At 39.2% G+C, this 27,683-nt stretch overlaps 1 protein-coding gene and 1 long non-coding RNA gene across 2 annotated transcripts in view; both read left to right on the top strand.

Annotated features, from left to right (window-relative positions):
- The window catches only part of LOC309855593, an 816,759-nt gene that overhangs the window by 586,585 nt on the left and 202,491 nt on the right, over nt 1-27,683 (top strand). The gene's annotated exons all lie outside the window — the stretch shown is intronic.
- Nucleotides 21,190-26,626, top strand: RTL3 (retrotransposon Gag like 3; the record flags this gene model as incomplete). The annotated part of the gene is given in 7 exon segments (XM_082717943.1): nt 21,190-21,219; nt 25,607-25,780; nt 25,783-26,052; nt 26,056-26,082; nt 26,086-26,255; nt 26,257-26,569; nt 26,573-26,626. Coding segments are annotated over 7 exon segments (1,038 nt in total).

The raw sequence follows: 27,683 nt of genomic DNA on the forward strand, positions 1-27,683 counted from the left end.
GAACATTCCAAAAAAACAGAATACCCATTCTTCCTGAGTGCACATGGAACATTTTCCAGAATAGATCACATACTGGGTCATAAATCAGGTCTCAACCAATACCAAAAGATTGAGATTATTCCTTGCATATTTTCAGACCACAGCACATTGAAACTGGTACTGAACCACAAGGAAAAACTTAGAAGAAACACAAACACTTAGGTTAAATAGCATCCTACTAAAGAATAAATGGGTCAACCAGAAAATTAAAGAGAAACTTAAACAGTTCTTGAAACACAATGAAAATGAAAAAAAAAAAAACCCATCAGTTTAAAACTTATGGGTTTTAGTAGGTTTTTGTAGTAACAAAGGCAGTCCCTCTTAGTACATAGTACTATGTACATAAGTACATAAGGCTACCAAGCCTCTCAAAAAAAATTAGAAAAATCCCAAATGCATAAGCTAACCTTACATCTAAAGGAACTGGAAAAATAACAGCAACAAAAGCCTAAAGCAAGCAGGAGAAGAGAAATAATGAAGATTAGAGAAGAAATCAATGAAATAGAAACTAGAAGAACAGTAGAAGAGATCAATGAAACTAGAAGCTGGTTCTTTGAAAGAATTAATAAGATCTATAAACCTCTGGCCAGACTTATCCAAAATAAAAGAGAAAGGACCCAAGTTTTAAAAAAATAATGAATGAAAGGGGAGAGATCACAACAAATACCAAAGAAATAGAGGCAATTTTTAGAACTTATTATTTGCAGTTTATGCCAACAAACTAGGCAATCTGAAGAAACAGATGCATTACTGGACACTTATAAACTACTAAGACTAAAACAGGAAGGAATAGACAATCTGAGCAGACACATAAACAGCAAGAAAATTGATGCAGTAATCAAAATCTCCCAAAAACCAAGAGTCTAGGGCCAGATGGCTTCCTAGGGGAATTCTACTACACATTGAAAGAAGAAATACCTATTCTATTGAAGTTGTTCCAAAAAATAAAATAGAATGAAAACTTTCAAACTCATTCTATAAGGCCAGCATTAACCTGATCCCAAAACCAGGTAAAGAACTGATCAAGATGGAGAATTACAGACCAATATCCCTGAAGAACATGGATACTAAAATACTCAACAAGATCCTAGCCAATAGGATCCAACATTACAATAAAAGGATTGTTCACCATGACCAGGTGGGATTTATTTCTGGGATGCAAGGGTGGTTCAACATTTACAAATCAATCAGTATGATAGATCACATTAAGAAGAGACATAAACATATGATCCTCTTGATTGATGCAGAAAAAGCATTTGGTAAAATACAGCACCCTTTCCCAATTAAAACCCTTCAAAATATAGGGATAGAGGTAACATACCAAAATATCATAAAAGCCATCTATGAAAAGCCCACAGTGAATATCATTCTCAGCAGGGAAAAACTGAGGGTTTTTCCACTAAGATCAGGAACAAGATATGAATGCCCATTCTCAGCACTGTTGTTCAAAATAGTACTAGGAGTCCTAGCCTCAGTAATCAAACAACAAAAAGAAATAAAAGGCATTCAAATCAGAAAAGAAGAAGTCAAACTCTCTTCATAGATGACATGATACTTTGTGTGGAAAACCCAAAAACCTCTACTCCCAAATTATTAGAACTTATACAGCAATTCAGCAATGTGGCAGAATACAAAAATCAATGCAAGGAAATCAGTTGCATTTCTATACACTAACAATGTGACAGAAGAAAGAGAAATTAAGGAATTGATTCCATTTACAATAGTACCCAAACCGTAGGATACCTAGGAATAAACTTAACCAAAGAGGTAAAGGATCTCTACTCTAGAAACTATAGAACATTTATGAAAGAAAATTGAGGAAGACACAAAGAGATACAAAAACTTCCCACACTCATGGATTGGAAGAACAAACATTGTGAAAATGTATATGCTGCCTAGAGCAATTGGTACTTTCAATGCAATCCATATCTAATCTGATTAACTTTTTCAAGAGCTTGAACAAAGAATCTTAAAATTTGTATGGAACAAGAAAAGACCCTGAATCACCAGGGAATTGCTGAAAAATAAAACTAAAGCTGCATTATAAGGGTGCATAATGTTGTCTGACTTCAAGCTGTATTACAAAGTTGTGATTAGCAAGACAGCATGGTATTGGCACAAAAACAGACATACAGATCAATGTAACAGAATAGAGACTCAAGCAATGGCCCCTCAACTCTATGGTCCACTAATATTTGACAAATCAGGAAAAAAATATCCAGTGGAAAAAAGATAGTCTCTTCAGTAAATGGTGCTGAGAAAATTGGACAGCTAAACACAGAAGAATGAAACTGGACCATTCTATTTCACCATACACAAGATGGAATCTAAGTGGATAAAAGGCCTCAAAGTGAGATAGGAAACCATCAGAATCCTAGAGGAGAACATAGGCAGTAACCTTTTGACACTGGCCACAGTGACTTCTTTCAATACATGTCTCTAAAGGCAAGGGAAACAAAAGGAAAAGTGAACTTTTGGGACTTCATCAAGATAATAAGCTTCTACACAGCAAAGGAAATAGTCAACAAAATTAAGAGGCAGCCCACAGAATGGGAGAAGATACTGGCAAATGACATCCAGAAAAAGAACTATTATCTAAGATCTATAAAGATCTTCTGAAAACTCAACATCCGAAAAACCAATAATCCAGTCAATAAATGGGCAGAAGATATGAACAGACATTTCACCAAATAAGACATACAAACACTTGAAACACTAACAAACACTTGAAAAAATGTTCAACATCAGTAGCAATCAGGGAAATACAAATCAAAACCACAATGAGATACCACCTTACACCAGTTAGAATGGCAAAAATTAACAAGAAAGGAAACAGTAAATGTTGGCCAGGGTGTGGAAAAGGGGAACACTCTTACACTGTTGGTGGGAGTGCAAGTTCATATAGCCACTCTGGAACACAGTATGGAGATTTCATCAAGATGTTAAAAATAGAGGCACCCTTTGACTCAGCAATTGCACTACTAGGTATTTACCATAAGATACAGACATAGTGAAAGAAGGGGCACATGCATTCCAATGTCCATAGCAGCAAAGTCCACAATAGCCAAACTGTGGAAGGAGCTGAGATGCCCTTCAATAGATGAATGAATAAAGAAGATGTGGTCCATATATACAGTGGAATATTACTCAGCCATCAGAAAGGATGAATACCTACCATTTGTATTGACATGAATGGAACTGGAGGGTATTATGTTAAGTGAAATAAGTCAAGCAGAGAAATACAATTATCATATGGCTTTACTCATATGTGAAACATAAGGAATAGTGCAGAGGACCATAGGAAGAAGGAGGGAAAACTTAATGGGAAGAAATCAAACTATGAAAGACTCTGGACTCAAGGAAACAAACTGAGAGTTATAGAAGGGAGAGGGGTGGGGAGATGGGTAACGGGGTCATGGGTATTAAGGAGAGCATGCATGGTGATGAGCACTGGGTGTTATATGCAACTAATGAATTATTGAACACTATATCAAAAACTAATGATGGGAGGGCACCTTGATGGCTCAGTTTGGTTGAGCATCTGCCTTCAGCTAGGGTCATTATCTCAGGGGTCATGGATCAAGTCCCATGTCATGCTCCCTTCCCAGTAGGTTCCTGCTTCTCCCTCTCCTCCTTGCTTGTGTTCTCTCTCACTATCTCTGTCTGTCTCTCTCAAATAAATAAAATCTTTAAACAACAACAACAAAAAATGAATGATGGATTATGTTGGCTAAATGAACATAATAAAAAAATTTTATTGATTCCTAATTAGTTTAAGAGAAAAACCTTTGCTTTAGGATGCATAATGCAAATAAGGGCAGCAATGTATACTAGTTCACGTTCTTCAGTCATAGTTATAAATGACCATTTCACAGACATTGGGTGGAACAGAGAATAAAACTGGTGAGGTCTACCTGAGCACGCAAATGAGTGATGCTATCAGGTAAATTACAGGCAAAATCTTTAAGTAAGCATTTTTTTTGTTGTTGTTATTATTATTTGTTTTGTTTTGTTTTGGTTTGGTGCAGAGATAAGAAAGGACATCTTCGCCAAACACTTCAGATCACTCTACCAACATTTCTATGTTGCAAATCTCTACATTTTTTATATATCTGATGCAGAACCCATGCTCCAGGTCAGCAAAAGTCTACACTGAAGATAAGGGTAGCAAAATTACAACATTGGATTAAGTTAATCCAATTAAAACATTGGATGTAATAGTCAGATACATGTCTCTATTTCTTATGGCTACCACCTATTTTGATGCTCCGATGTGATAGAGGCCTTTGAGATGGGAAAAGTCAAACAAATGGAAGGAATTTCTCCAGAGGACAAAGTGGAGCAAAATAAACTCTAGTATGAACTGGAAACATCCACCCTGCTCTGGCCCAGCCAGCAAAATACAAAGTGTAGTCTAAGCCCCAATCACTCCCACTCCCCAGGGTGGTGAGTAAAATGATACATCACCTGGTGTAAAAAAAACAAAGCCAAGTTTATTCAAGCCTAGAGGGGCTTTGCCAGGAAAGAGAGACTTAAATATCTAGATGAATTTTCAAAAAGGCAAACAACCAAAACAAACAAAAACAAAAGATCATTTTAACAGGTAAAAGCACATTTCCCACTTCTGATTGAAACAGAAGAATGAAGGCCATATAGGATACATTTTCCTGCTTACCAGACTCTTTAGTACTCATGTAAATTACCCTGAGGCCAGGCCCCTTACAAGTGATGATTTCTGGAGAGGAAGAAGATTGGGCAGGGCTCCTGTCTCCAGGGTGTGAAAGTTGTTTTCAACACCTAGTTCCTAAGCACTTAGCTAGGGCAACAGCTTATTGTTGACTTCATATTGGTATAGAATACCAATATGATATAGGGATGTTTGATGAGGTTTTGGAGATTATTCTGCACAGGACTGGTCTTTGACCATGTAATATGCAAAATATGGCCATCTTTCCTCTCCTCTTCCTGCTTCCAAAGGCTTTTTACAAAACTTTTCTAGTGGCTCCTAACCCTTAATCCAGTGATCTCCCACTGAACTATCAGTAACTTCAGAGAACACCTCACTGAGGGACCTCTCTTCCAGGACTTCGTATAAGAGGCTGTATTAGTTTTCTAGGGTTGCCATAGCATAAATAAAATAAATTGAGAAATTTATTTTCTCAAATTTCTACAGGCTGGAAATCCAAAATTAAGGTGTCAGCCTGGACATGCACCCTCTGAAGTTTCTAGGAAGGAATCTTTCCTTGCCTCTTCCAGCTGGTGGCTCCTGACATTCCTTGGTTTGTTGATGCATCACTCCAAACCCTGTCTCTTCACGTAGACTTTTATCCTGCAAGTGTCTCCATATCTTCACATGGTCTTCTTATGAGGACACCAGTCATTGGATTTAGGGTCCTCCTTAATCCAATATAAACTCATTTTAAATAATTATATCTGCAAATATTTTATTTCCAAATAAGTTCACATTTCTAGGTTCCAGGTAAATGGGGAAAATTTATGGATACAAAATTTAAGAATGTGTAATGCAAAAGAATATATTTTTCTTAGTGGAAGAATGATGATAAATATAAAATGGCAGACTTTAAGAGAGTGGAACTGGAGTAAAAGAGACAGTTTGGGAGACAGGATAGACATTTTAAAGCCCACAGATCTCTTATTTAAAAAATATACAACCCGTGTTGATTTATTTTTGAAAAACACACACACACACACAGAGAAAAATGAAGGTTTAAGTTACTCTGTAAATGTTAGGCTTTTATAAATATCAAGATTACTTTACACATCTTCATTTCTACCTTAGTGGATAATTAAGGGTTCTAGAACTACAAATGGCTGTCCCTGCTTGAAAGCATGTTGGTACCAGGCATACTGAGATACCTCAAATCTTGGGCATTTGGATTCTTTCCTTTAACATTCACAGTCATGTGTCCTGGAGCAACCTTCCAGAACACAACTTATTTTACAGATGAAGAAACTGAGATCCGTTATGAATACAAGTGAGCTCATAGTCTTGACAGTTTCAAAAAGCAGAATATGTTTTATGCTAAAATCTCTCTTCTGCTGGCCTACAGCTGTTATTCTGAAGCACCATCATCCAGAATTCACCTTGAGATTAAACACTGAATATTGCTTTCTGAGTATTCCTTTTAAATGTTAATTCTCACTTGAAGAGAAGCAGAGAAGGTCACTATCCTCTACTGGAGAGGGTGAGTTTATTTTGGGGCAGAATACCAGGGGTAAAGGCTACCACCTAGCAAAAAGTAATCCAAAAGCAAGCAGGCAGAGTAGAGACAACATATACATTGTGCTGAGGGCAGACCCTACCACCAATTTTCAGAACCTAGAGTGAGTTAAGTATTTTGACCATAAGTTTACTCCCTGCTAGTCTTCAAATATTCTAGTGAATTTCAATGCATTTGTCCTGACATTTTTGAGCACCTTTGGAAAAACATTAAAATTAATCTTTCTTTAAAACTAGCATTATTGGGGTGCCTGGGTGGCTCAGTGGGTTAAAGCCTCTGTCTTCAGTTCAGTTCATGATCTTAGAGTCTTGGGATCGAGCCCCGCATCAGGCTCTCTGCTGGCGGGGAGCCTGCTTCCCCCTCTCTCTCTGTCTGCCTCTCTGCTTACTTGTGATCTCTCTCTCTGTGTCAAATAAATAAAATCTTAAAAAAAAACTAGCATTATCTCACCAGCTAATCTCTTACTACTATTCCTTATACACATGTATCTCCCCAACAACCACAAGCATACTTTAAACAAGCCAGGAAAGAAATCTTTCTTGGAATGGTTTTGTTGGGTTTGACTTGCTTCTGCTCTCCTCATTCCAACTGCACACCAACAAATTGACTTATTCAGAGCTGGATTTAAAAGTGACAGACATAGGTGAAAGGAGTAAGAGTAGCCATATCTGTACCATTCCTAATGTTCCCAGTACATGCTAAAAATAAATTGGAAAGCTCTACTTCTAGAGAATCTGAAAAAGTAAGTTTTGATTGGATCCTGGGACTCTGCTTTCAAAAAAAAATATCAAATTATTCTGGGTCACCTTTTTTTAAATTAAATTTATTTATTTTCAGCATAACAATATTCATTATTTTTTCACCACAGCCAGTGCTCCATGCAATCCGTGCCCTCTATAATACCCACCACTTGGTACCCCAACCTCCCACCCCCCCGCCACTTCAAACCCCTCAGATTGCTTTTCAGAGTCCATAGTCTCTAATGATTCACCTCCCCTTCCAATTTTCCTGAACTCCCTTCTCCTCTCTAACTCCCCATGTCCTCCATGCTATTTGCTATGCTCCACAAATAAGTGAAACCATATGATCATTGACTCTCTCTGCTTGACTGATTTCACTCAGCATAATCTCTTCCAGTCCCGTCCATATTGCTACAAAAGTTGGGTATTCATCCTTTCTGATAGAGGCATAATACTCCATCGTGTATATGGATCACATCTTCCTTATCCATTCATCCGTTGAAGGGCATATTGGTTCTTTCCATAGTTTGGCGACCGTGGCCATTGCTGCTATAAACATTGGGGTACAGATGGCCCTTCTTTTCACGACATCTGTATCTTTGGGGTAAATACCCAGGAGTGCAATGGCAGGGTCCTAGGGAAGTTCAATTTTTAGTTTCTTGAGGAATCTCCACACTGTTCTCCAAAGAGGCTGCACCAACCTGCATTCCCAACAACAGTGGAAGAGGGTTCCCCTTTCTCCACATCCTCTCCAACACATGTTGTTTCCTGTCTTGTTAATTTTGGTCATTCTAACTGGTGTAAGGTGATACCCCAATGTGGTTTTAATTTGAATCTCCCTGATGGCTAGTGATGATTAACATTTTTTCATGTGTCTGAGCCATTTGTATGTCTTCATTGGAGAAGTCTCTGTTCATATCTTCTGCCCCTATTTTTATATGATTGCCTATTTGTGTGTGTTGAGTTTGAGGAGTTCATTATAGATCCTGGATATCAACCTTTTGTCTGTATTGTCATTTGCAAATACCTTCTCGCATTCCGTGGGTTGCCTCTTTGTTTTTTTGACTGTTTCCTTTGCTGTGCAGAAGCTTTTGATTTTGATGAAGTCCCTGCTTTTGTTTCCTTTGCCTTTGGAGACATATCTTGAAAGAAATTGCTGTGGCTGATATGGAAGAGATTACTGCCTATGTTCTCCTATAGGATTCTGATGAATTCCTGTCTCACGTTGAGGTCTTTTATCCATTTTGAGTTTTTCTTTGTGTATGGTGTAAGAGAATGGTCGAGTTTCATTCTTCTACATATAGCTGTCCAGTTTTCCCAGCACCATTGATTGAAGAGACTGTCTTTTTTCCACTGCATATTTTTTCCTGTTTTGTCAAAGATTAATTGACCATAGAGTTGAGGGTCCATATCTGGGCTCTCTACTCTGTTCCACTGGTCGGTGTGTCTGCTTTTACGCCAGTAACATGCTGCCTTGGTGATCACAGCTTTGTAATAAAGCTTGAAATCAGGTAACGTGATGCACCCAGTTTTATTTTTGTTTTTTAACATTTCCTTAGCGATTCGGGGTCTCTTCTGATTCCATACAAATTTCTGGATTATTTGCTCCAGCTCTTTAAAGAATACCGGTGGAATTTTGATCGGAATGGCATTAAAAGTATAGATTGCTCTAGGCAGTATAGACATTTTAACAATGTTTATTGTTCCGATCCAAGAGCATGGAATGGTCTTCCATCTTTTTGTGTCTTCTTCAATTTCCTTCATGAGTGTTCTCTAATTCCTTGAGTACAGATCCTTTACCTTTTTGGTTAGGTTTATTCCCAGGTATCTTATGGTTCTTGGTGCTATAGTAAATGGAATTGATTCTCTAATTTCCCTTTCTGTATTTTCATTGTTAGTGTATAAGAAAGCCACTGATTTCTGTACATTGACTTTGTATCCTGCCCCGTTGCTGAATTGCTGTATGAGTTCTAGTAGTTTGGGGGTGGAGTCTTTTGGGTTTTCCATATAAAGAATCATGTCACCTGTGAAGAGAGAGAGTTTGACTTCTTCATTGACAATTTGGATACCTTTTATTTCTCTTTGTTGTCTGATTGCTGTTGCTAGGACTTCTAATACTATGTTGAACAAGAGTGGTGAAAGTGGGCATCCTTGTCTTGTTCCTGATCTCAACGGGAAGGCTGCAAGCTTTTTCCCATTGAGGATGATATTTGCTGTGGGTCTTTCATAGATAGATTTGATGAAGTTCAGGAATGCTCCCTCTATCCCTATACTTTTAATCAGGAACGGATGCTGGATTTTGTCAAATGCTTTTTCTGCATCGAGAGGACCATGTGGTTCTTCTCTCTTCTCATATTAATTTGTTCTATCACATTGATTGATTTGCGAATGTTGAACCATCCTTGTAGCCCAGGGATGAATCCCACCTTGTCATGGTGGATAATCTTTTTAATGTGCTGTTGGATCCTGTTGGCTAGGATCTTGTTGAGAATCTTAGCATCCATATTCATCAGGGATATTGGTCTGAAATTCTCCTTTTTGGTAGGGTCTTTGCCTGGTTTGGGGATCAGGGTAATGCTGGCTTCATAGAAAGAGTCTGGAAGTTTTCCTTCTGCTTCAATTTGTTGAAACAGCTTCAGGAGAATAGGTGTTCTTTCTTCTTTGAAAGTTTGGTAGAATTCCCCAGGCATCTGTCAGGTCCAGGGCTCTTGTTTTTTGAGAGGTTTTTGATCACTGCTTCAATCTCTTTACTAGATATCGGTCTATTCAGGTTGTCGATTTCTTTCCTGGTTCAATTTTGGGAGTTTATAATTTTCCAGGAATGCATCCATTTCATCTAGGTTGCTAAGCTTATTGGCATATAACTGTTGATAATAACTTCTGATGATTGTTTCTACTTCCTTGGTGTTAGATGTGCTCTCTCCCTTTTCATTAATAATTTTATGAATATGGGCTTTCTCTATTTTATTTTGCATTAGTGTGGCCAGTGGCTTATTGGTCTTATTGATTCTATCAAAAAACCAACTTCTAGTTTCATTGATACATTCTACTCTATCTTTGGTTTCTACCTCATTGATCTCAGCTCTAATCTTGATGATTTCCCTTCTTATGTGTGGAGTTGGTTTTATTTGTTGTTGGTTCTCCAGTTCTTTAAGGTGTAGAGACAGCTGCTGTTTTCTGGATTTTTCAAGTTTTTTGAGGGAGGCTTGGATGGATATGTATTTCGCCCTTAGGACTGCCTTTGCTGTATCCCATAGGTTTTGGACCGAAGTGTCTTCATTCTCATTGGTTTCCATGAATTGTTTCAGTTCTTCTTTGATCTCCTGGTTGATCCAAGCATTCTTAAGCAAGGTGGTCTTTAGCTTCCAGGTGTTTGAGTTCCTTCGGAACTTTTCCTTGTGATTAAGCTCCAGTTTCAAAGCATTGTGATCTGAGAATATGCAGGGAATAATCACAGTGATTTGGTATCGGTTGAGTCCTGATTTGTGACCCAGTATGTGGTTTATTCTTGAGAAGGTTCCATGTGAACTGTTGTTTTAGGGTGGAATGTTCTGAATATATCTATGAGGTCCATTTGTTCCAATGTGTCATTCAATGCTCTTGTTTCTTTATTATTTTTCTTCTTCGATGATCTGTCTATTTCTGAGAGAGGCATGTTAAGATCTCCTACAATTAGTGTATTTATAACAATATGACTCTTTATCTTGATTAACAGTTTTCTTATTAATTGGCTGCTCCCATATTGGGGACATAGATATTTACAATTGTTAGATCATCTTGGTGGATAGTCCCTTTAAGGATTATGTAGTGTCCTTCTGTATCTCTGACTACAGTCTTTTGTTTAAAATCTAATTTATCTGATATGAGAATCACTACTCCAGCCTTCTTTTGAGGCCCATTGGCATGAAAAATGCTTCTCCATCCCTTCACTTTCAGCCTGGGTGTATCTTTAGGTTCAAAATGGGTCTCTTGTAGACAACATATGGATGGGTCCTGTCGTTTTATCCAATCTGTAACCCTGTGCTGTTTTATGGGTGCATTTAGGCCATTCACAATGAGAGTGATTATTGATAGATATGTTTTTATTGACATCGAGTTACCTTTGAAGTGTTTCTTTCTGTAGATTGTCTCTATATTTCTGTTCAATGCTATTCTTAGGATTTTTCCTCTTTTATAGAACCCCCTTAATATTTCCTGCTGTGTCGGCTTGGTGGTTGCAGTCTTTTAAGCCTTGGCAGTCTTGGAATCTCTTTATCTCTCCACCCATTTTGAATGTCAGTCTTGCTGGATAAAGTATTCTTAGTTGCATTTTCTTCTCATTTAGTGCCCTGAATATATCTTGCCCGCCTTTTCTGGCTGGCCAGGTCTCTGTGGACAGGTTTGATGTTATTCTGATGGGCTTTCCTCTGTAAGTAATGAGCCTCTCTGCCCTAGAGGCTTTCAAGAGATTATACCTACAATTATAATTCCTCAATTTGACTATCAGGTGTCGTGATGTTTTTTTGGAATGTGTAATCTTGGGTGGAGTCCGTTCAGCCTCTAGTACATGAACGCTGGTTCCATTCGCGAGATTGGGAAAATTTTCATAAAGGACTTGTTCCACTATATCTTCTAGACTTCTTTCTTTCTCCTCCCCTTCTGGGATTCCAATAATTCTGATGTTGGAACGTTTCATAGCATCATTTATTTCCCTGATTCTGTTTTCGTGGTTTCTAAGCTGTTTGTTCCAGGCTTCCTCCTGATCCTTTCTCTCTATCTGTTTGTCTTCCAGATCACTAATTCTATCTTCTGTCTCAGTTACCCTAGCTTTGAGTTTAGATTAGATTGGAATTCATTGAGAGCATTGTGAACCTCCTCCCTGGTAGCTTTAAGCTCCGCCATAACATTGTGCGCATCCTGTCTGGTTGCTTTCAGCTCGGCCCTAATCAATTCTGTTTGGTCATCCATGGCTTTCTCCAACCTAGCGATTGCCTGGATAATTGTTAGCCTGAATTCTCTTTCCAACATATTGTCTATGTTGATATCTGTTAGCTCTGTTGCAGAAGGTCCATCCTCTGTATTTTTTCTTCTGTTGGGCATTCCTCCTCCTAGTCATTTTGGTGGGAGATGACTGAACAGATGTAGCTAGATGTATTAACCATGGTGCAGTCAAGGTGCACCCTGGAGCACTTCTGAGCAATCAGGATTCCCCACACAAATGACAGACAAAGGAAAAGAAAAAGAAAAAGAAAAAAGAGATAGAGAGAGAGACAGGAAAGAAAGGGAAGATGAAAGAGAAGGTTCAGCCCAAATGGGCCCCTAGGTAAGATTTATGAAGTAAACAAACAAAAAACAGACAAACAAAAAGACTATAAAAGTATATGACAAGAGAAAAAAAATATATATGCAAATAAAGGAAGAACCTCGTTAAAAAGAACGCCAAGTGTAAGATCTATATACTATCAGGACAAACACAAAAACACAGAAACACTGGTGGAAGAAAAAGATGGGAGAGTGGTTATAAATTCTCAGTGTGTGTGAGGAAGGTTGTTTTGATTCTTCCTGGATGTATCTTGATATCATTGTTAAAGGACTCAACTTTCTTAAGATAAAGGGGGATTAAAAGTTAGTTTACCTATAGGGGTAGTATTGATTGGGGAAAGGGGATTACTTTGAAGTTTAACTCTATATGAATATTAGAAGATAAAAATAAAAAGGAATAAACTAGACTAAACTAAACTAAAACTTAAAAAAAAAGAAGGAATTGAAAAAATAGAAATGTAAAAGAAAAACATCGGTGTATGTATCAAAAAGTTCAGGTGAGAAGGTTATTATGGAAATTGATGTACTGGATAGCTCGCTGTGATGGTTATTAGGTTAAAAAAATTACCTATATATAAAAAAAAAATGAACCAGAATGAATAGTCGAATGAATGAAAAATAAAAGTTTTCCTATGAAGTAGTGGTTGTTCTCTTGTAGTGCTTTTTTTTCCCTCTTTTTTTTTTTCTTTCTTGGTTTGTCTTCTGGGGGAGGGGCCTGCCACGTGTGTTTTTAGTCAATGATGTCCCCTGACTTAAGTCCTCCCGCCCCCCTCAAGGGGGTGGGCTCTGAGGAAACTGGTTTTTGGTCCCCCCCCCCCAGGCCTTTGTTCTCTGGCTGTTTTTATGTGTGTTCACTTTTTTTTCTCACTTTGACCACTTTTGATGGTTTTTGTAGTTTTAGAGGAAAACAAATCGCACCCTGATCTCCCTCTCAGAAAGAAGCCTCAGTCTGGCTGCAGAGCCCAAATAAGTTCCCCCTAGGCCTCTGGCAGAGCAGGTTCCAAGTCGTGGTCCCTGGGGATGCAGGATCTTTTGCTTGTACCCCAAACCATGGCAGCAGTGGCTCTGGGCACCTCCAGACCGCTGGAGAGGTTCCAAGCAGCAATCGCACACTGAGATTTTCCCGCTGGCCCGGGCTGGGAGTGCCTGGTCTTTCTGGGTCTAAGAGCGCCCGGCTTGTGCACACCAATTTCAGGGGAGGCTGAGGTTCGCGCGTGAGTCTCACGCTCTGAGAACGGGTTGCAGGTCCGAGAACACCAGTCTGGGCCTTTGCGCACCTCTCTGGGGGAAGAGTTTGGTGCAGGCTCTGAAACAATGGCGCGTATCAAAGGGCACCAGCTGTGCCTTTATACCTCTCTCAGGGGAGTATCTCAGGCTATATAGCAGGGCTCTCACGTTCTGCCGCCTGGCACGGCTCCCATCCCCTCACAGGGAATGGACCCCAGGCGTTCTCAGGCGTGCTGGGGGCTTAGGGACCAAGAGCTGGTTTCTCTGCCGCACTCTCTCTGCCTCAGCGCCAGGGGAGGCTGTCCTGGGACCTGGGACTTAAGCCCCTGTCCCTAGCCGTCCCGATTCCCACAATTTCCCCCCAGATCCTTTGCTCTTTTGGAGTGCTTTCAACCAGTCTCCAAGTTAATGCTGGTCCCCAGATGCAGGGCACTCTTGCTCATATTGGGGTATTACTTTCCAAGTGGTCGCCTCTGGTGGCTCCCTCCCCCTTGTGTTTATCTTCTGATATCAGTCCGCTGTTCCCACTCAGCTTTACCTGCCCACTGGCGTCTTCTCCCCCTGTAGAGATCCAGACATGTGTAATTCTGATCTCAGGCTGATTTCATGGGTGATTGGAGTTCTTTGGTAGGTAATCAGCTCACTTTGGGGTACAAGTTGAAAAGGCGCCTCCTCCTACTTCCCTGCCATCTTGGGGGTCCCAGAAGGCCGTTGCTTAACCAACTGAGCCACCCCCTGAGGTCACCTTTTGAGGACTACCATTTGAGGCCTCTGAATACCATTGTTTTATAAGTATCTTGTTTAAAATGAAATATTCAATTCATATGTCCTACAATGCACAAATCTTCAGTGGCTTTTTTACCTATGCATACACCCATATGACCACCACTCAGATCAACATATAGAATATTTCCATCACTCATACTCAGAAAGTTCCCTTATACTTCCCATTCAATACCCGGAGGTAACCTATTCTGACTGGTAGCACTACCTATTAAATTTGCCTCCTCTTGAACTTTAAAAAGTAGTATCATTTAGTTTTTTGTTTTTAGCTTCTTTCACTCAACATGTCTTTGAGGTGCATCCACATTCTTGTGTGTATCAATAGCAACTTTAGTATTTTTTTTTACTTCACATAGAATAGTTGAATTTCAAAACTTGAATGGACGTCAAAGATCATATATCAGGGATTAGAGGTCCAGTTCAAATGTCTACAAGGAATAAGGCAGATAAAGATTAAGGATAAAGAAGGTATGTGTCATGCAGTAGGGAGTGGTAGGAATGGCAGAAAACTAAAGATAGTTCTACAGCTAAAGAAAGCAACCAGTATTTACTCAGGTCCTGTTAGTGATTGCTATATGGGAATGTGCACTTAGCATAGGTTTTTAATTTCCCAAGAGAAGTCAGATATCTATATGGTTTTGTGGAATCTTCTCCTTTTTAATCAACTTTCAAATAAGTACAAAGTAATCAAAATACATCTGCTGGCTACCTCTAGCCCAGAGAAAGTCAGTTTGCAATCTCTGACTAGTCTAGCCTTCTCACTTTCAAATAAGTAAATAGGCTCAGAAAGGAAGGGATTTATTCATGATGTACAGGAAGTCAGAGGCAGAGCTGAAGCAACCTAGTATAATAGTTTAAATCAATTACAACACAGAGTATAAAGACAAATGGCTTGAGATGGAGTTCCACCTCTGTAATCAACCAGCTGTGTGACCCCTTGACACATTATTTAACCTGTCTGGGCCTCAGTTTTCAAATCTACAAAGGATGGTGAAAATGCTTTCCTTATAGGGTTATTGTAACAACTGAATGAGTTAATGTAAAGTTAAAGTAAGCAAAGAGATAGTTTAGTGCCTAATGCATAGTATGTGACACAGAGATGTTTGTTCTTATTGTTTCCATGGATTATACATTTTCAAACTTGATGAAACCAAGCCTTTAATGGGTTCCTAATGCCAAATCCACATTTAGTCAAAATATACTGAAGTTATTTTTAGCTCAAGAATAAAAAGCCTAGGGGAATGTAGGTGTCTCAGTTGGTTAAGCATTTGACTCTTGGTTTTGGCTCAGGTCATGATCTCAGGGTCCTGAAATCGGACCCCACATTGGGCTCCACAGTCAGCCCAGAGTCTGCCTGTCTGTCCCTCTGCTCCTACCCGCTCCCATCAATCAATCAATTAATCAATTCTTTTAAAAAGAATGAAAGGCATAGCTGCCAATAGAGGAAAAATGTTTAAATCTGTTTCCCTAACATGTGAAAAATAAGCTTTCTGATTTTTTTGGAAGTAGGACTTTAACTGTTATGTAACTCTGAACTCTTAGGCCTTTGTTAACCAGAGAAGTAGAGTTTTTATTAAACTTTAAGATGATTTATATAAGTAGTTTTTCAGAAATACAGCTATTTTACCTTGTAATGTAAAAGCTGTGGAGAAATTTTTTTTAAATGCAATTCTAATACCACTTTCTATTGTATAGTGTTTTAGAGTTTTTTGAAAGCTTCTTTCACAAATATTATAATCCTAGATTGTTAAAATAGAAGGTACTTAGGAAATAATCTAATACCCTTTATTTTCTAGATGAGAAAGCACAGCTTGCTGTTCACCCAAGATCATATAGCTAGGCTGTGACAGAACAAGAATATGGACCCTTCAGAGAAAACTAAGAACAAATATAATTAGATTCCAAAGAGGAAATGCAATCAGTTTTGGCTGCATTTGTAACACTAGCGCATAGCAGAAAGAGGATATATGGGCTAGGGAAATCAGGTAAGGCATTTTGGAGGAGACAGCTTCTGGGATGGGCCTAAAAAGGACTAGATTTCTAAGTGTAGAAAGCTAGTCAGAGGGCATACACATGTAAACAAAGACAGGGTGACTGTGCCATGTGAGTGACACAGTAAAGGCTAACAAGGCTAGTAGAGTGTAAATAAAGGAAAAGGGAAGCTCTGTTGGAGAAGTAAGGTAAAACTGCATCCTAGAGGATTTTGAATACCAAATCAATAAACTTGGACATGAGGCCACTGATAGGTAGTGAGGCTCCTTTTTTTTTTTTTCATAAAAGAAGTATATGTTCTTATGTTAAGTGTTCTTGACATGCCACCCCCCCCCCACACACACACATGAACAAGGGATACAAGGAAGTTCTGGGAGGTGTTGGGTATGTCTATTACTTTGATTGTGGTAATCATGGATGTTTGCATATGTCCAAAATCATCAAGTTGTACACAAAAATATGTACAGTTTTTAAAATGTGAATTATAGCCCAATAAAGCTGTTTTAATAAAAAATTTTTAAAAGTATGCTCATATTTCAAAAATAACCCAAATGCTACATTAAAATGTAAAATGAAAACTAAAAATCCCCTCCATCTTCAATACCCAGAGTCACTTAAAATTAACAGTTTCTTATAAAACTTATCAGAAAGGCCCCCAGTGGAGTTCTTTTTAAATAACAATCCTTATTTTTCAAACTCTATCTACTGCAGTTATTCTGGTGTAGTACAGTGATTAGATTTCATCATATCTTGGTTATACAAATGTTTAAAGCAAAACGTGGCCCATTGGTACCACTTGGCCTGCCTGAAGGCAACTGAAAAAAAGAAATCTCCAAGTCCTCTTTTGTTTTTAAATTTTATTCATTTATTTATTTCACAGACAGAGATGACAAGTAGGCAGAGATGCAGGCAGAGAGAGAGAGGGGCAGAGAGAGAGAGGGGCAGAGAATCAGGCTCCATGCTAAGCAGAGAGCCCAATGCGGGGCTCTATCCCAGGACCGTGAAACCATGACCTAAGCCGAAGGCAGAGGCTTTAACCCACTGAGCTACTCAGGCACCCCTCCAAGTCCTCTTTAAAAATTAAGAAAACTGGAACACCTGGGTGGCTTATCAGTAAGCATCTGCCTTGGCTCACGTCACAATTACAGGGTCCTGGGATCAAGTCCCCATTAGGCTACTTGCTCATCAGGGAGCCTGTTTCTCCCTCTTCCCCCCCGCCCCGCTTGTGCACTCTCTCTCTGACAAATAAACAAATAAAATCTTTTAAAAATTAGGAAAACCAAAATGACCTTTCAGCCCTTGACAAATAATTCATCAGTATAATCTTCCCCATCTGCACATGCTGGAAGATTCTTGCATGCATGAAGAAAATACAATGTCCCAGGAATCTGATGTTACTCATCAGTAATGATATGTTCTGCTTTAGTCTTTCAGCCAGAAAATAATCAAAGAATAAGAGGGGTCCTCTTTTTCTGTCAGGGATATACATAGGAACTCAATTTTAGATAATCCAGCTGTGCTAGAAAAATCATATACAGTAATGACAAGAAAAAAATCATGGCAGAAATGAAATGGAAGGAAATGGGTAAATGGAATTTGGTTATGTAAATATGATCCAAGAGAAAATAACTGAGATGAAATAGCTAAACCATGCTGGGGTTAAGATGAGATAGTCCTGCTTGTTTAATATCCAGTTTAGAGGAGGAAAGGAATCTAACTATTCCAAGCATGGAGGAAATCACAGGCAGGATTACACAGTGTTAATGAAACACACTTTAGAAAGTTCTTAAAAATGTTAAGAGATAAAATCAGCTGATAGAATATATTCAAGACCTATCAGATATTTTTGAGAGGAGGAGGTAATGGGAGCCATATATATATTAAGAAAATATATAGGGCAGGGATGCCTGGATGGCTCAGTAGTTTACACATCTGATTCTTGATTTTGGCTCAGGTCATCTACTCAGGATCCTGGGATTGAACCCCACATTGGGCTCCATGCTCAGTGTGGAGTCTGCTTGTCTCTCTCCCTCTGTTCCTCCCCCTGTGCTCTCTTTCTCTTTCTCCTTTTGTTTCTCTCTCTCTCAAATAAATAAATAAAATCTTTTTTTAAAAAAGCAAATATATATGGCAGTTTGAAATTGCCAGGATCACATATTCCCTGACCATGTATATGTGGTTCATATTTGCTATTTACTGTCATCTCTGTGCTAAATCCCAACTTTCTCTTTGAATAGCTATGTATCACATTATGCATCTTTAAATTTGTAAATTATGCACTTCCTTCATATACCCTAGTCTTTGTTCAAACTGAACCGTTGCTGACCCATTTATAGGCTGCAATTCCTAACCTCATGCTTTTGTTTTTGCTGTCTATTGAGTTGGGAATGTCCTTTTCCTCACCATTCTAAGTTCACCCTCATAGTGGAATGGTAAGATCTTACCTTCCTTTCAAGTCCAACCCAAAAGCTCAGCTCAAAGGTTACCACTTTTATTAAACTTTCTCAGATTCTATCCCTCACTCCTCCACCCACCTTACCACATTAACAAACTCTCTCTCTTTTCTACTTTCATAGGACTTTATCTGTATCTCTTATTTGGCATTTAGCACTGGGAAATTTCTTCATTATTAATGTGAAAGTACATACGTTGCCTGCTTTACTGGCTTGTACATTCTTTAAGAGAAACTCCACATAGGTTATAACATATATGCCCCAAACACACACACACACACACACACACAGGGCAACATGCCTTTAGCCTCCTGGATGCTCAATAAATATTTGTGGTGCAATTGTGCTAATTATGGTGGTTTTATAGACAAAAAGTTGAGAAGAATTTTTTGAATGCTATAGATAAGCTAGTACGTGAAGTTTAGTGGTAATTCTTTTTACCATCAATATGATTTTATTATCAGCTACAACTAAGCAAATCCTTATTGTTATGTATGAACATTATTTTTAATCCTCACAACTAAATAATGACTTATTATTATTCTCTGCCTTCCACATGAGGAAAGTAAGTCTCAGAGAATTTAAGTAATTTGGCCAGGATCACACAGCTAGTAAAGAACAGAGCTATGAATTGAGCCTTAAGCTTGCCCTACTTCAAAGCCTGGTTTCTTTCCATATTTCCATATTTTCTCCCATATTTTTTCAAAGAACTTTCACAACTATTATCTCATTTGTACCACACAACAAAAATGTAAAATTGGCAGGGCTAGGTATTGGCCCTCCTCAACACCCCATTCACTGCTGCATCTCTCATCAATACACTCCAATCTTCCTCTCCAGTCTGACTGAGGGTCTATCACCATCCCTTTAGCCATCTATAACTCAGTATAAACCATACTATCCCCATTGCCTGATTAAGACATTTACAAGTAAACTTATGCACTAAAAAGTAGTCTTCTACCATGTGATTTTCAATATGTTAAACCATAAAATTATTTTTAATTTAAATTCAACTTAATTAACATATAGTATATTATTAGTTTCCAAGGTAAAATTTAGTGATTTATCAGTTGCTTTTAACACCCTGTACTCATTCCATCAAGTGCCCTCTTTAATGCCTATCACCCAGTTACCCTATTCCCCCACCAACCTCCCCTCCAGCTGCCCTCAATTTGTGTCCTATAGTTAAGACTCTCTTATGGTTTGCCTCCCTCTCTGTTTTTACCTTATTTTCCTCCCATTCCTCTATGTTCATCTATTTTGTTTTTTAAATTCCACATGTGAGTGAAATCATATGGTTTTTATCTTTCTCTACTGATATTTCATTTAGCATAATACCCTTTAATTCCATCCACATGGTTGGAAGTGGCAAGATTTTATTCTTTTTGATGGCTGAGTTATATATATATATAGTTATATATATAACTATATATATATATCACATCTTCTATACCCATTCACCCATTGATGGACATCTGGGCTCTTTCCATATTTTGGCTATTGTGGACATTGGTGCTATAAACATATAAAATTAAACTTTATCTTCAAATAACCAAAATGAAAGGGTTCCTGGGTGGCTCAGCCAGATAAGCAGCTGACAACTGATTTTGGCTCAGGTCATGATCTCGGGGTCATGAGATCAAGCCCTAGGTTGGGCTCTACGCTCAGCAGGGAGTCTGCTACTCTCCCTCTCCCCCTCCTCCCAATTGTGTGCTCACTCTTTTTCAAATTAATTAATTAATTTTAAAAGAATAAATGACCAAAATGTACACATGCTCAGTTTTAAAGTTTCTTTCTCGACCTTCTGATATCTTTCCTTCTCCCTAACCCCACCTTCTTTCCTCTATGCTCCTCTTCCCCCTCCTCTCTCTTTTGCCTTGCTGATGCCATCAACTCTGGCTTAGTCTGCTTTATGGGTGAACCAACATTGGCAAACCTCAGGATCCAGAAGGTAGAGGAGAGGGCCAGATAAGAAAAAAATTCCTGCAATTTGAATTATAGCAAAGACCCCCATATTTCCTTTTTATGTCATCATGGTGGTTCCCTCAGCCCTTAACTATCACATCATCAGGGTTCAATGAAGCCAGAGCATTGAAATCATTAAGCAAATCTGCTAAGACTAGAAAGCATACTAGACCAGTATTATAAGGAAATGAAATACAGAGCCACTTGAATGGTATAATCTGAAGGATGTTAAAATGATATCTCTGTCCCAGAACATCTTTCCAAGCAAAAAGTTCTTGAAGGGATTGCAGCCTTTCAGAATATCCTATGAAAATGAAAATTCCCCCAAGAAAGTTTTTTTAGAAGCCTAGGAGATAATATCTTAGTAGAGATTCATTTCCCAAGGTGACAGTGGATCAAAGGGAAAAGCCACATAAGAATGCACAGGACAAGAAATAGAACGGGAAGATGGTACATGTCATAAAGGAAGATAAAAGGGTGACAAATTTTGACTCCTTCAGAGTTATACTAAGGTAGACCTTGTTCCTACTGCTTTACCAGGTGCTCTGGATCCCAGTCATGTAAGTAAGAAGAATTTTTGGAAAGCATTGTAAAGGAATTGGGAACTCCAGCTGTCCTAGTGCTATGTGGTGTTGATGACAATGAAAACTTTCAGTCTGTACTAAGCACATTATGGGTTAAAATTACAGAAGTCCTTCAAGCTCTAATGCAATCATAGGAATATCATGTTGAACAAAATAGACACCAGAATGGAACTGTACCCAAAGGGTAGCTGGGCATTGGGCCAGAGAGCTGTCAAGTAACCTGTCTTTTTGACTATTTCCAGGACAGAAAAAAGAAGGGGCAGGAGCTTGAGTTGCTTGAAGATGCAGTTCAGCCAGCATTGGGAAGGAAGACCCAGACACAGACCTGAAATATTTTAGAATATACATTTGTCCCCCGCCCCCAAATTGTGGTGTACAAAGTAGAATTTCAAATTATTCAATCTTTCTTTTCTCCCTAATCTAACAATTAGCATGTGTATTTTATTAACGTAACTGAGCATAACTGCAGTCTCTTTATAAATCTGTTTAATGAACACATTTATCTCATGTTTCTCTAAAAATTCATTTGCCCAGTTAACAAAACCTCATTTGCTTAAAATGTGTTTATAAGCGCTATAAAGCCTCCATAAATCTCACAGTGTTGTGAGTGTAAGAAGGATTAAAGTGCGGGTGAAACACAAGACTTTCAATGTGATTACTTCCCTATTCTTATTTTGACTTATTCAAGATACTAAAACAACTTTAGTCATTCTGACAAAAGTCATTGTACCTCCTTTTTTCTACTCAAAAGAGAATAATTCTGTAAGTTTAGGTAGTTTGGAACTCATACTTAAAGATGTTCAATTTGGTCTTTGCTCTTTAGCATGAGGGTGGGGGTGAAGAGAAAGGTCTGTATTGTTATCCATTGGGTAAATATGTCTGTAGGCAGGTCACTGTTCACTGCTTTAGTTCTTGAACTGTTTAAAAACCTTTCTTGGTTACTCCACAATCCCCTTTTTAATCATCTCATCTTCCTGCTCAAGTGTCTCCAGTTCTGATTCTAAAGCATTATTTGGTAAACTATATCATTCATAACTCAACCAGGAAGGGGGAAAAAAGAGAAAGCTTCTGAGTGGTGAAAAATAGATGCCATAAAAGTCATGCACTGCATATGTCTTCATGTGAGAGCCCCTGCTCTGCCCCTAAACAATTTCAGGAAGTCTACCTGTCTACTTTCAAATTCACAGATGATTAAAAATAATAACTTAAAATGAGGTTACTGCTGCTACTGACTATTATTATTTTTAACCTTTGTTGCATGTTACTAGCTACTGAACACTATGCTAAGCCTTTTAATCCATTATTTCACTAAATCTTTGCAACAACTCTATAAAGTTAAATATACTAAATAAATCAATTTTACAGTTTCATAAACTGAGTTTTAGACTAAGTTTTAGGATTTTCAAATTTATCTATATTTAGTATGGACAGGCATATAGGTAACAGTGTAAACGGCTATGAGATAGTCTGATAACAAAAGATTAGAAAAAGTACAAAAGAGAAAGAAAATACATGCAGTTGGAAAGCATAGGAATTTGGAGTTTTTTAATTTGGAGACAGCCTACTTTATACCTCTCAGCAGGTTTCAAAAGGCAATATGGTGTTAAAATATTGTTAAGGAGCTGGTTTGTGTACTTATAACCCCTAAACCATTAAAAATCAATTAAATTGGGCGCCTGGGTGGCTCAGTGGGTTAAGCCGCTGCCTTCGGCTCAGGTCATGATCTCAGGGTCCTGGGATCGAGTCCCGCATTGGGCTCTCTGCTCAGCAGGGAGCCTGCTTCCTCCTCATTCTCTCTCTCTCTCTCTGCCTGCCTCTCTGCCTACTTGTGATCTCTCTCTGTCAAATAAATAAATAAAAAATCTTAAAAAAAATAAATTACATTACATTTAAAATCGTTATTTAAGAATGGAGAAAGAAGTGTAATGCATGCTATAAGTACTGGAAATTTTTAATTAAAGCCTCTGGATTCTGGTTCTGTTCATCAGTTTTCTGTGGTCTGAGCATATTCCATCACCAGAGTTTATCCATTATGCTGACTAATGTGGAATTGACCATTTTTAAAGGAGACTTGGGAACACAACTGACTAGATGTGTGATTTGAAGTTGCCAAAGACAATCCCCAGCCCCACTTTAATAAAGAGACAGAAATACCTTTCCCTTAGCCCTACTTAATACGATCACGGGGCCCAGGTTCAGGATGTGATTGTAATTTGTGATGAGAAGAGGTTAGATCTTGAGCAAGGGCATTTCTCAAGAAGCCAGCCCTTGGTGGAGTACCTGGGGTTTGCCTAGTGCACCTGAGTGATTCGGGGAAGAATGAGAACTCTGGGCAAAAACATTTAGAACAAGCCAGGTCCCTGTAGGACTATTACAGGTACCCTTCAACAAAGTTGGCCAGATCCACAATCTTACCTATTACACCTTGCCTAGATCTATTCATGGTAAATATTCCAAACAAAACATTGTAGGAAGGGACCCTAGGGACTGAATAGGTAGGATGTGGAAGAGGCTGAGGTACTGCAGGCTGTTATCTGAGTGAGAATTAAACAAATGGCCTAGTGTGGATGAAAAAAGGGGAAGTTACATAAGACAGACATTTTTAAAAAAGTCCCAAACCTCTGTGGTCTTTGAGAAATGTTTGCAACTTTTTACAAGGGCAGTGGTATTACTCCTAATTTCCTAGCCAAATATTTATTAAATTAACCAAGGACTGAGTACATCAGGCTGCCTCACATCACTTCAACATCTCACTTACTTTCCCTGCAGCTCTAAACTGAGGTACTGTAAAAAAGAAAAAAAAAAAACAAGCAAACAAACAAACACCTCTTCCACACTCTAAATAGCGACATTACAGTGGAAAGTTGGAATGTGTCCTGGGAGTGGGTGTGTTTATTTGAGTTCAGTGTGTGCAGAAAAGGCAGGACTCCATAGCCATTTACACATTTTCCTCCTCAATGATGGGTACAAAGACAGCTGAGCTCCTGGACTAAGTCTCTGAATGATAATGTACATTTATAAAGATTATTTTCTTAACTATTTTGAGACACTTTATAAATAATGTGCATGTGTCTGCTGAGTATATATATATATATATGTATATATATATATAGTCAACTTTTGTTTATTTTCTCCTGAGGGTGATCTTATGTGTTTACTTTTGTGGTATGATTTCTGAGGTGTCAGAAAGAGTTTCTACCTCAGCCACACCAAAATTGGGTTGACCCACCACAGAGACTAAAATCTCCACATTGCTCAAACATTTGATTTAGTCATTGAAAGCAGCTGTTAAAATCCAAATGTTACATTGGGATATTAAGCAGACATAAGAAATTAAATACTAAGTAAAATAGAAAAGAATACAGAGAAATTGTTTCTAATGTTAAGTTTCAAAAGAAGAAAGCAAATGACATATACAGTCTGGATCAGATATTGTTCTTAAAATGTCATGGGGTCAGAAACCAGCATATATGATTCAACTCATGAATATGAAACTATAGTAAAAGAAACCCAATATTGTTAGGCAGGTTTTGTTCTAATTTATTTTAAATTAGTACTTTCCACAGTTTATGATCCTCAGATCCCACTCTCTTGACAGTGTATCTCATATTCCCCTTGCTGAACTCCAGAGGTTCCCAATGACCTGGTAATCAACTTTGGTGGGACCCAAATCCCTACCTCCTGGGAAATTTGCAGAGCCTGACATCTTTTAGAAAGGATCTTTTTCTAAATGGAGTTTTTAGTAAAACCACCCAATCTCTCTTGGTAGCAAACTGCCAAACCAAGCTCATTTCCTCAAAGGATGGTAGAGAACTTAGCAGCCTCCTATATTGCTCTGAAATTGGAGAATAAAATTTTGTAGGCCCAAGTGAAGTGGCTGATGAAAGAAAATGTTGCCCCACAGGCCCAGATCTTAGAGCTCCAGATGCCCCAAACAGTCAAGGAGACCTGACCACTCCAGAATATCTCAGAGTCCCAGGAACCCCAGAAACCTCTAGAAAACCTAGATCTCCCTCAAGCCTGGAAGTACCAAGAACTCACAGAAGTTGAGGATCCCCAGAACCCCAGGGACTTCCAGACTGGAAGCCCCCAGCAGCCCAGGAGCACCAGGAAGTGCCAATGGTCCAAGAGACCCAGAAGCCCTTAGAACCCCATAGGCCCTGAAGCTTCCAGCAATCCATGAGCCACAGGCACCTTCACTGGTTTGGAGCTCTCAGCAGCCTGGAAATCCTAAAATGTTCCAGAAGTCAAGGAACTCCAGAAGCCCCCACTTTTCATAGGATGCCCAGGAGCCCCCAGATACTCAAGATGCCCTGGTGCCCAAGAAGCCCCAGAATTCAGAGCACCAGGATCTTCCAAGTGCCCAGGAGACACAGGATGCAACAAAATGCCAGGAGACCCCAACAAACCTAGAACACCTTAACTTCCAACTCTTCAGGAGTCTCTGGAAACTAGAATGCCCCACCAGCCTCTGGATCCTTTAGATGCCCAGGACTTCCTAGAGCCCTCCCTGGAGGGCCTAATAGTTGCTTTGACATCAGCAGCTTCAGAGTTCCCACAATCTCCCAGTGGGTTAGAGGGTGAAGCTGTCTTCCTAGAATACTGTTTAGCCTTCAGTGGAGATTACCAGAAACTTGCTGAGTTCCTGGTTCAATTAAATAGTTACATGAGAGTCAGAGGGCACCTGTATCCTACTAAAGCAAGTGTGGTGAGCTTTGTTGGCAATTGATTCTCAGGTGAGGCAGGAATGTGTTTTTAAGCCCTTAATATATATCTACAGTGTGCCCTGCTGGAGCAATATGAAAGTTTCATAGAAGTGTTCCAGGATACTTTTGACAGTCCAGAAAACATGGAAGATGCTAGTTACTGCATTTGTCCGCTTTGCCAAGGGGAGGGTCCTGTCCACCAGTGTGTGACCCACTTCCATCTCTGCTCAAGAACTAAACTGGAATGAAAGCATTCTCTGCATCCAATTTCAGGAAGGCCTTGCCAGTTCTGTCCCAGATGATCTGTCTTACACCAGCCCAGCAGCCACCAACCTATCCGATCTGATCATTCAGTGCCTAGAAGAGAAGCTAAGTGGCAAGCCTGATCTAAATCCACAAGGAGCAAGTCCCTATAAGGAGATAACTGGACCTGAGTATTCACTAGCCGAAAACCAGCCTGTGCAGGCTGCAAGCAATAACCCACATCTCACTGAAGCTGAACATGCCCACTTCTGTGAAGGCCTCTTGTGCCTCTACTAAGGTCATCCTGGTCATTTTGACAGAGATTTTTCTGTCAAGCCTCATCGTGCATAGTAGGTGGGAAACATCAAGACCCTACAGTAAGGGAGAACCCACATAGGCCGATTTACAAATATGGGTCACCCTCACTTTCAGTATCCATGTCTCATACCCTATGGCTTACTGTTGAATTCCGACTAGGAAGACTATAGTTCTTTGAGCAAGCAATGGTGGATCCAGGTTCCTAAAGGAATAGAACTGACCATTCTGAGGTTCTTTGAGAGAATTGTCCATCCACAATAATATCTTCCCTCTGATGCTTGAAATGGTAGATGGTCAACCACCAATTGATGGACCCATAACCAAGGAAACACAGTCTGTGGAAGTTAACATTAGAAACCACATTGAATAGCTCCAGTTTGATATTATTCATGCACCATGGTACCCTTTGTTTCTTGGAATTCACTGGCTTGAAACACATGATCTAAACATTGAGTGGAGCACCTGCACTGTGTCCTTTCCATCCCATTATTGTCACTACAGTTGCTTCAGGCACAAGTGGAATGGAAGATGTTGTGATGAAATAATTGGTGAATAGATCTTGTGTCCTTAATAATCTTTTCTCTGTTCCTCAGTTCTCATCAGTATTTGCTCCTCTCAGAATCTTCCACTGATGGGGCACCAGGGTGGTACAGTCAGTTGAGATTCCAGCTGTTGGTTTGGCTCAAGTCGTGATCTCAGAGTCCTGAGATAGAACTCATGTTGGTCTGTGGTCTCAGCAAGAGTCTGCTTAAGGTCCTTTCTCCCTCTGCTCCTCTCCCTTCCTTGTGCTCGCTCACTCTCTCTCAAATGAAAATAATTAGTTTGGCGACCATGGCCATTGCTGCTATAAACATTGGGGTACAGATGGCCCTTCTTTTCACGACATCTGTATCTTTGGGGTAAATACCCAGGAGTGCAATGGCAGGGTCCTAGGGAAGTTCTATTTTTAGTTTCTTGAGGAATCTCCACACTGTTCTCCAAAGAGGCTGCACCAACCTGCATTCCCACCAACAGTGGAAGAGGGTTTCCCCTTTCTCCACATCCTCTCCAACACATGTTTTTTCCTGTTTTGTTAATTTTGGCCATTCTA

This window comes from Mustela nivalis (genome assembly GCF_964662115.1).
Source record: "Mustela nivalis genome assembly, chromosome: X".
NCBI lineage: Eukaryota > Metazoa > Chordata > Mammalia > Carnivora > Mustelidae > Mustela > Mustela nivalis.